The 10,522-nt window shown below is 43.6% G+C and overlaps 1 protein-coding gene across 1 annotated transcript; it reads right to left on the bottom strand.

Moving 5' to 3' along the window:
- Positions 1–2: 2 nt before the first annotated feature.
- Positions 3–2,501, bottom strand: LOC129090543 (uncharacterized). The gene is made up of 2 exons (XM_054598191.1): positions 1,558–2,501; positions 3–635 (listed from the first exon to the last, which is right to left on the bottom strand). Exons 1-2 carry the CDS (start codon positions 2,499–2,501, stop codon positions 398–400), a joined length of 1,182 nt encoding a protein of 393 aa, XP_054454166.1. The 3' UTR covers positions 3–397.
- Positions 2,502–10,522: the final 8,021 nt, after the last annotated feature.

Raw genomic sequence — 10,522 nt, 5'->3', positions numbered from 1 at the left:
AAAAAAAAAAAAAAAAAGCTCCATTGTATACACTATGCATCTCGCATTTTTGTTCAATGCATTTCTCCTTTTATTTTCAGAGATGTCCTGTGTGATTGCAATGACCACGTTAGAAACACCTGGCCAATATCTTCTGCCCTTAGGTAACTAATAAAGTGGACATCAAGGATACGTTTGTTTTCAGCGATGTTTTGCATGTTTCTCAGATTCTTGATGAAAAAATAACTGTACACCACTTAAAATCGTTCCCAATTAGGGAAGGAAATATTCTGCATAGATTGTGACAAAACACTTTACATGATCCTAACTAGAGTTTAAACATTAGCCAGTCTTGTGCCTTTTGTCCTCCTTTCTGCACACTGTTCATATCATCACACACACTTCCTGTATTCTTTTCTCAAAAGCTCTTGACGATATACTCCGTCTTCTTGGCCTCATTGTTGAGCTCTCCGAAGGTGTCAAAGTACTGCTCCATCTCCTTCTGCAGAGTTGCGTTGCGTAGTTCTGCGGTGGCCCGGGTCCTTTCAGAGTCCTCAATCTTAGCCTGGATAGCCTGGTACCAGTGCCGCTGCTGTGTTAGGTTTGTTTTCAACCGAATGACCTCTAGCTGCAGCTCTTCATTTCTTTGCTCTAGGCTAAAGACAAGAGAAAGACAAGAATATCACAATGGCTAGATTAGCAGGAGTGGGAGGAGAGAGCAGTAATGTATTTGCTGGTAAATCTGCAGCAACCGTGTTGATTGTTTGGTTTTATTAGGTTTGATTCTTGATGCCTGATATAGTTGGAAAAGGGAGAACAGGTGGCTTACAGTATATCTATTTCCTTCCTGTACTTTATGTTAAGCTATTAAAATCACCGGTTTCCTCTTGTCCATGCCAACCAGTAGTGACCTTACACTGAGACCTGCTCTATCTATATCAGTAATAAATGAGGCATGTGTTGTGTCTAGGTCAGCAGCATGGCCCCTTAAATTAGCTCTCTTTCCAGTGGCATGAGCAGTTTCCATAGGTCAACCACACAACATGGGCTTTTTATCCATTCACTTTGTGGATCTGTGTTTTTGGTCAGTGGGAATAAAAATACATCCAAGTAACTAACTTAAAATCAGTGATGCATTGAGATCTCCAGCGTAGACTGAGAACACAAAAACACAAGTGGTTAAACAGAATGGAAGTAAGTAGGACTGATAAGTAATCTTAGTACGGCCTATGTTGGGAAGTTTTAAAGGGAACTAAAAGCAGTTATCTGTGCGCTTTGAACTAAACAGGATGTAGGGTGACGCTCCGGGTCAACTGAATGAACGGAGCAGCACAGCTGAGTGGACACCCACACTTTCTGGCCCTGGGAACATTGTGTCACCCTCCACTGGAAATACACTAAGGGCTGGAAAATCTCACAAGCGAGTCAGTGAACTGAAAGTTTTTTTACTGAAGCCGAAAGCATGAGCACATTCAATTTAGGACAATTATTTTACATGTGTGCCTAATCTCTGCAACGTGATTATGTGCGCTGTGGAGAATGAAATGGAAATGTATGACAAAAGAAAATGAACATTACCTGACTATCCGGGTCTCATACTCCTCCCTCTGTCGGCCTATTTGCTGTTGGAGGCTAGTGAGGATGCTGCGAAGCGCACTGGCGGAGGGGTCTGCCAGGGGCACAGGTGGGGGCACCCTGGGAGACCAGCATGGCTGCTCTGGGTACTGGGTGTCAGCTGGGGGCCACAGAACCTTGCACTCAGTTTGGGATAGTTGAGGGGAACTTGCTGTACCGTGTTGTTGGAGAGTAGACTTCGGCAGCTGGAGATGATCCCTCTGCTTGAATCCACAGGATCCCGAGTCCAGCTCCGGGTCCTGTTCATGCTTCTTGTCTTGGTCTGGATTCTGCTGCTGGATTCTAGTGCTCTTGTCTTCACTCAGTCCCTCGCTGTCCATCAGTCCTTGGATCAGCTCGGGGGCCCATGCTTGGCACGTCTGCCCCTGCCAGTGCTCCTGGTAGCTTGTTTCCATGTCAAAGACCTCTTGGAGCCTGTCGGCGGTGTCGGTGTCTGCCTCGGGGAGGTTATCATACAGAGACAGAGCACTGCTGTGCTCCTCGCTCTGGTTCAGATGAGCTCTGTCCTCGGCTCCCCAGCTACCTCCCCATTCTGCTGCCCTCCCTTGAGGTCTTACACTGTTTATTTTGCATGGACTCAGCTCTGCTTCCAAGCCTGGTCTTCCCAGGCCTCCTCTCCAGCTGCAGTAGCTATGATCTGGCCATACGCCAGTCCCTCTTCCCCCACCGACCAGAGTGGGAACCTCATCCACAGCTGGGGCCAGACCAGACAGAGGGCTACAGGGGCCGGGGAGTCTGGTTACAGCCGGGCACACAACCCTACTCTCCATTTCCTTTTCTCTGGCCCTCACTCGCCGGGCAAAAGGTGGGCAGTTGTCGTACAGGGGGTCCGTGGAGCAGGAGCTGGTTGTCGTGGGGGTGTCAGTAGTAATACAGTGGAGCTCCATGATTCAACCAGGCACATGTGGGTGCTGAGAGCCTTAGATAGCTGCCTGCCCCGCCTCTGTCTGCTGCAACTTGGGGTTCAAGTCTTGGATTGTAGATTTGTAAGGGTGCTGTGGACCCTCCCCTGTGCTGATGCAGCGTGGGGAGAGGAAGGTGTAGGAGCCCTCCTCCCCTTTGACTGGCTGTGCCCTTGAAGCTGCTGCCTAATGACAGACAGGTTGTAGTCTGTGTGTGTGTGTGTGTGTGTGTGTGTGTGTGTGTGTGTGTGTGTGTGTGTGTGTGTGTGTGTGTGTGTGTGTGTGTGTGTGTGTGTGTGTGTGTGTGTGTGTGTGTGTGTGTGTCTTAAAGCAGGACTGACGTCAGCTGTTACTTTAGCAGAGCTTCTGAGGGAGGGTCCAGGGTGTAATATAGTCCGGCTCATTCCTAAAGACAGTCACACATAACTGGAACCACAGAAATAGACAGTGGCCATGGGCACAAAGTGTGACACACAATGAACCCCATAATCTGCACTTAATATTTGTCGAAAAAAACCATAAAACCGCCAACTTAAAGACTTGACATAACACACACGTTTTAACATTTAAAGAAATTCTACAGTAATTACTCTTGACTTGTAGTGGATACTGCTTCAGTGTGGCTTTTACCTTAGCTGGCTCATTGATTTCCCTTCTCTGTTTAATGCACTGTGTCTACATTAACACTGTAAGATGTGTTATTGCATCGTTAACAGCCAAGTGCTTGTACTGTAGACAGAGTTCGCCCCACAGAATCTACTGCAGTGCATTTATCACTTATCTTTGAGAGCCGCTCTGCACTTAACCAGTGAAATCCTGTCAACCACAGAACCCAGGTGACAAATCACATCGTGTCACCTGGTTTTATCAAATCATGGAGGTTGCGGATTTAACCTGCATTGTATATCAGAGAGGAAAGTTGCATGTTTTTGTGTTTTTTTTCAGGGTTGCAAGTGAAGGATATAAATGGATGAAAGGAGGAATCTGCATAAGAGAGAGGTGAAATAACAGAGAGACTCTCACTAATCCTCACTGGTGTCATGGGGTGTGTCTCTTAAAACCACAAGGTGGAGCTATAGTCAACATTATGAAAAGCCTCTACCATAACTGGGAGGTGTATCGCCAATCACTTGAGATATTTTGAAGACAAAGATGATGATTCAGAGCTATATTATTCCCATAAATATGATTTAACGTGATGCTCAAATGTAACTTTAAAACTACATTGTAGGTAACGAGTCTGTCTGCTATCCATTAAATATAGCGTGTATATGTTTTTAGTTTTTGTCTAAATGCTTCTTTTTTGTGCATGTTTGAGTTGTAGAGTAAGTTGTTTTTTTGGAGCCTGAGATAATGCCTATTGATCTGCCATTGATCAAACAGCCCAGTGAAGAACTCCCTCATCACTGTGATGCAACAGGGGAACTATCAGAGGTACTTCCTCCTGATCAGAGGTAACATCTATACTGGCCCTTTGTCCTCAAATCCCCTCCAGTCAAACGGCTGCACAGCCTATACAGGAAGTGGCATCTCTCGAACCGTTGTTTAACCACACGCATCCCCTATGAGTGCTTCATTTTGAGAGCGTTGATTTACTCAACATTACCGGGAAGAGAGTGTTTCACGTTCAGTGCTTCACAAATCAAGGCTGCGCTTGCAAACTTCATGCCTGCATGTGCAGATTAAACTGTCCTCAGTTGTCCGTCAACGCTGATAAAACTCCACTCTTATCTGCCCTATGGAAATCAGCCTTCATCCTCCAAGGCTGCACAGACAAAAGGAGGACTCACTATCTGTTTGTTCAAGTACATTGCGGGATTTCAATGTGGGCAGAGTTTTCTCCTTGTGCCATCCTGAATTGATACAGAAAGATGCTTTTGGAATATGAGAAAGATGTTGTTGTAGCTCTTGAGGCGAGACCCTGAGATACCCCTCCTTAGACAACGGGGGCACTCACCTTTAAGAAAACAACCAGCTGGAATACAACACACATGCTTTAATCTCGTTCATGCCCCTCTGAGGCTTCGCCCTGACCTCCATCCGTCATTGAACATACGATGGACGACCTCGCCGTCTTTACCCCCGTACGCCCTGAACCCTGTGACTTATTAAAGCTGGATCGCCACCACGCAGAGGTTACGCTTCCTCCAAGACCCCTCTTATCTCCCCCGACCCTCCCTTTTTTATCCGTCCTCCTCCACTTCCTGTACAAGTGCGTAGTTGTTTGTAGCCATGACGACAGAATCCATGGCAACACAAATCCCCATGGTTCTAAATAATAAAGGTGGATGGATGAAGGAGGAGGGGGGGGAGGAAGGGCTCAGTGGCTATTTTAGCAAGTGTCTCGATGGAGAGTAATTGAGGAGGGCCCTTGTTAATAAGAGGCAGAGGAAGGTTCCAAGGACGAAACACAGTCAGCTCCTCTTTGGGGTACACGGTATATATAGTCCAGGATGCAAAGTCATCAATGGCTATACAAGTAAAGCAAACCAGGGACAGGTGTGGCTGTGAATTCTGGGTAGAGGAGTGACAAGGAGTCGAGCAGATAGGCAGCAATGGACCGTCAAGGAGAGGAAAGAAAAATAAAAGAGGCAGCGTTTGTCTGTAATGCGATGGTGTATTCCTACATGCAGGTGTGTTTTGGAGAGATTAACATCCCTGCCGCTCTTTCCTCTGATCCCCAACCTCTGTGTGTTTGTGTGTGTGTGTGTGTGTGTGTGTGTGTGTGTGTGTGTGTGTGTGTGTGTGTGTGTGTGTGTGTGTGTGTGTGTGTGTGTGTGTGTGTGTGTGTGTGTGTGTGTGTGTGTGTGTGTGTGTGTGTGTGTGTGTGTGTGTGTGTGTGTGTGTGTGTGTGTGTGTGCTTTAAAGCTGCAGTGCTACCTGAGCAGATTATACACCGTCTCATTGCTGTTTTATTAAGACAACGTTGGTTTTCCTTCTCAGTCATCTGTAGCTCTCACTGACGGAAACAAAGCCGAAAACCAAACGGAGGCAAGGCTTTGATAATGCTTCAAGTATGTTGCTTTACGATGGCGAGCATTTATTCTGTTTTTTTATTCCAATATTCTGAGCTTCACTGACTAACAGTGGTGGAAAGTATATTTACTCAAGTACTATACCTAAGTACAGTTTTGAAGTTGTTGTACTTTACTTGGGTATTTCAATTTTACTGTACTTTAAATCTATCCCACTACATTTCAGAGGGGAAGATATACTTTTTATATATAACACTGACAGAGGCTATTTAGCATTATGCACACTTTTACTTTTTTTTTATCATTTAGCATTTTTTGCTCATAGTGAAGTACAATTTTGAATGTAGTTTTGGAGTACTTTTATAGTGTGGTATTGCTACTTTGACATGAGTGATCTGATATAGGATTTGGATATTTCCTCCGTTAAGCATAAATTCAATATGTTTAGTTGACAAAATGATCTCCTTTACGGCCCATTGAGTAAGTTCAGTTGAGATTCACAGTATTTCATTTACACATTTACACAATATTGTTTCGATATATTTAATATACAGTATGTAGTGCAGTAAATCAGAATATCAAGTGAAACTGTGGGGTTCACCTTTCTATGTTTAAAACTGATTTTATACAGAATGAAATTCATAACAAGGTTATGAATCCACAATGATGTGTAGCTCCACATCTAGTAGCACCATGTATTTCTGATGCATGCATGCATCGCCGCTGGTTATTCAGGCTTCTATGTGTTATTCATAAACTTCTCATGTCCAGTTTGAACTAAGACTCTGTTGAACGGTATCATAACTCTTCCTGTCAGAAAGGGCCTGTGACTCACTCTCATCCATTTGAAATGGTTGTCTTTTTGTTTCAAGGTTTCATTCAAAACTGTGGATTCTTTTGAATATGAACACGGTCTTAAGGCACTCAGCCGTATGCATAAACCCTCCTGCGCTCTCTCAAACAATCCCACATAGATGTATATGTTGGAGATGTGCGTCACTGGCATCCATGTGTGGGTAGGTTATGTTGCTGCTATGCTCAATTGGATTAAATTGCTTTTTAAAGCCATCCATCCACTATAAGCATTCTCAATTAAGCCCCTGCACATGGTAACTTCTGACACGTCAGCCTGTGCGTGAGTGTCCACAGGCTCTACAGTTTCATTATAGCTCATATCATTAACATTTTTATCAGATAGCTCTTACAATCATCTCCTGAGGCAGCTGTGCAATGTGATTATCTACCCATTCATTTAAATGTAACACATTTGTTTGCAGGATTTTTTTTCTCATAATCATGGAACATCACACATTTTGACAGTCAATTAACAGAGCTGGCAGAGTTACCATGGGAACAACTTATTTGAGAGTAGACATGATCGGAGAGGAGCAACACCTTTAACAACCAACCTGTCTGTCTGACTGACTGAAACCCATCAACTGATGCATGTGTTATATGTATATATGCAACCGCCACTTTGCATCACACAGCTGTCGTCCCGGAGTACGCTGAGACAGATGTTCACTCTACTCGATCCGAAAATGAAATAAAGGGAGAGAGAATTTCAGTGGAAATCCCCTTTGAGCCGACATGTTATTAGAGTGTCCTTCTGTCAGATTCCTGGGCGGGCAGATGAGGAGGAAATCTGTAGAGTAAAAGCAATCACACAGATATAGTTTGGATGGAAGCAGGGGAGGGAGATGTAAAATGCTGAAAATAAACACGGATGGGAAAAGGAAGAGACAAAGAAAACACAATAAAAGTTCGATGTGGAACAACTGAAGGGATCGAGGCCTAGCATACAAGGAAAAAAGCTAAGCTAAGGGGGATGCAAATATTTGTGCGAGTAGAGAGAAAACAGAACAGCACACAGGCCGGGAGACGGATGGTAAAAAAGAAAAATGCTGCCGATTTGATGACTTATTCAGGGTTACTCCAGAGCTCTCTTCCAAGGATCCTTTTGAGAAGGAGCATGTTTGAAGTGTCTGCATATGTGATAGTCCGTCTGTCAGGAGGAGGTGGAGCAGGAGGTGGTAGAACAGACAGAAAAACAGATACAGAGTGTGGGGAGGTGAGATAGCGAGGGAGGGAGAGGAAGGAGAGGATTGATGGAAATAAAGAGGACGTGACAGCATATCAACGCTCTCCTCGACACTGTGGAGGCCTGAGTAGGCATTGGCAAAGTTGGAGCATGAAACCGGGTATTTAAGGGGCTAAATCTGTCACACTTGACTCTGAGAGAGAAAAATGGGATGGAAAATGCTTTTAAATAAACAAAAATACAAAAGGAAGCAATGGAACAAAGATACATTTGTGAAAGGAAGGGGACAGCATGGGAATGTAGGGGGGTAAATAGCCAATCAATAATGTAAAAAAACATAAATAGTGTCTGTAAAAGCTTGAACTGATGAAATCGCACCCACCACTGCAGCGATCATCAGCTCTTCAACGCCCTTGTGAGGAGTAAAGACCGACCTTCTAGCTGGCGGCTAATGGGCAAACAGAGGCCTGACAGTTTCTCAGTTTAACAGGACGATGTGGGCTCACTGTGTTGGCTCCCAGACCCACAGTGTGTGTGTGTGTGTGTGTGTGTGTGTGTGTGTGTGTGTGTGTGTGTGTGTGTGTGTGTGTGTGTGTGTGTGTGTGTGTGTGTGTGTGTGTGTGTGTGTGTGTGTGTGTGTGTGTGTGTGTGTGCGTGTGTGTGTGTGTGTGTGTGTGTGTGGCTGTGTGTGGCTGAGCACATTTGAAACAAGTCCAGTTTGCACAGATCACCGAGAGAGCTCGCCTCATTGGCCAGCCCTGCGGTCACCGTGGGAGACTGTCCTGGGGCGGCTGATTGGGTCTGGTAGAGTAAACAATAGGATGATGGGAATAGCCAATGTGAGGGTCAAAGGTCAGCAGGGTGGATTGCACGTATGAGCTGTCACCTTCCTGGCTGTGCACTGATATTTCTATTTTAAACACACACACAGAACACACAGCGAACATGCCTTTGATATAAATAAATGCTATCTTTTATGAGCACATTATGCTTGGCTATTTGCCAAGTGTGTGTGTGTGTGTGTGTGTGTGTGTGTGTGTGTGTGTGTGTGTGTGTGTGTGAGAGAGAGAGAGAGAGAGAGAGAGAGGGAGAGAGGGAGATAGTGCTGATGCAGCATTGCATGTGCACGCTGTCCAGGTTAACAGGCCTTAATGCAGCATGTGTAAGACACCTGCTTTACCCGGAGTCCCTCTCTATTTATAGGCTCAGAGAAAGACACAGCTCATATTTATTTATGCAGCTGATACACACTGAGATAGCAGAACCGAGGGCTGTTATGCTGCAGATGAAGCAGGATATGTGTATTTATGAGCTCACAGTCAGTGTGGCTTTATAAAGGGACTGCCTTGTTTTATGGATGAACTCAACATCTCCGCGATTGCTCTGCTTTTACTTAAGACAGGGGTTTCATCAGAAACCATGTAAACCGATGAATGACTCCACGGGTGATGATTGTATTTGCACTGTTGGTGTATGGCATGCACGCCTGTGTGTACTGTAGATGTGATTCTGTTGCCAGACTCCCATCCCCCTCTGAGAACGGCAGAGGAAGGCCGTTTCTGTGCTGTTTACACTGTAAACGGACAGGATCTGTGCAAAGCTTTCATTATTCTAGCAGACACACAGAAATGCTGACGCTCTATTTCACAAATCTCTGAAAGGAAAATTAGATTAGAACTTGGCTTTTATTTTTTTGTAGTTTACTATATTATTTCTATCTCTTGTTGAAAGAAAGTAAAGTCTGAGATATTTTTATTTGGACATAGAACCTAAAGGGAGAATTGCTGAAATGTCGGTCATAATCCTTAGGGAAGTAAATCACAATTTCTATCACGATATTATATCGACTCATTGAACAGAAATACGATATTTTCTGATATCACAAAGTCTGCCACCACGATATGATTTAGATTTGATACATATCAGGGGCCTGCTCTCAATATGAAATGATATCATATGCCCATTAACACGATCAGTTACATTTAAGTCAACTCATAGAAAGAAACAAAGATATTATTTGACAATTTTGATACTGGACTCTGCAGAAGGAGGTGTGCTTGGGACGGATATGGTAACACAGACGACCCATGGGAGTTTAAAAATAAAAATATGTATTGATGTTTTCACTTTGCATTGATGATATTGGATCGTTGATCATTGAATTGATATATCAATCCAGATCAATCTATCATTACAACCCTAATAGTCCCTCATATGGACACAAACACAGGCAAGTACAGTAGGCAAAAGTTGAATCCAAAAGTCGCTCTGTAAACTGTGATGCATAATAACTTTACATTAACCTTCATTTTATCTTCCAAAAACTTGTTTAAAACCTGTACAGTCTATAATGAAGTTTGGTCTAAATGCTCAGCCAAACCCCACCTCTCATGAGTCCAATGTTATTGTTAGCTATTGAAATGATGGCCAAAACCAGAAACACAAAACTAAATGTTTCTATGGAAACTGAAATTTCCTTCCAACATCAGTTTGAGGAAATGTAAAAGCACCACTGAGTATTGAATAAAAGAAAAGAACAGGAACGTTGGGGGCTGTTTGTTTGTAGCAAAATATATGATGAGGATTCTGCTTTTATCTTTACAGAAATGAACTGTAAAGATAACAGGGTGATTAACCTGCTGTGTGTGAAGCCAACACACAAATGAAACACCTCTCAGCACGTAAATAGATTCCACTATCTTTATTCCACAACAGGCTCCATACGCCTGCTGCCTCACACTGTATAGCCTACTATATGTTGTACATATGTTTCAATAGAAACTAAAACTTCTCTCATCTATAGTTTTATCATCCTCATAACAACAACAACAACTGTAGGATTCATTTATATGTTAATTATGCAGAAAACATTGTTTCAAGCTTTTGTTGTGATGCCTGCAGCCAGGTATGGAGTAATGTGATACATTGTTACTATTGTTGCTGTTACAAAGTCGTTTTTTGGTGTACTTTTTAAAGACTTTTTTTAATCT

Source organism: Anoplopoma fimbria, chromosome 4 (genome assembly GCF_027596085.1).
Source record: "Anoplopoma fimbria isolate UVic2021 breed Golden Eagle Sablefish chromosome 4, Afim_UVic_2022, whole genome shotgun sequence".
NCBI lineage: Eukaryota > Metazoa > Chordata > Actinopteri > Perciformes > Anoplopomatidae > Anoplopoma > Anoplopoma fimbria.
The sequence above is the reverse complement of the archived record's forward strand: the minus strand, read 5'-3'. Positions and strand labels throughout refer to the sequence as shown.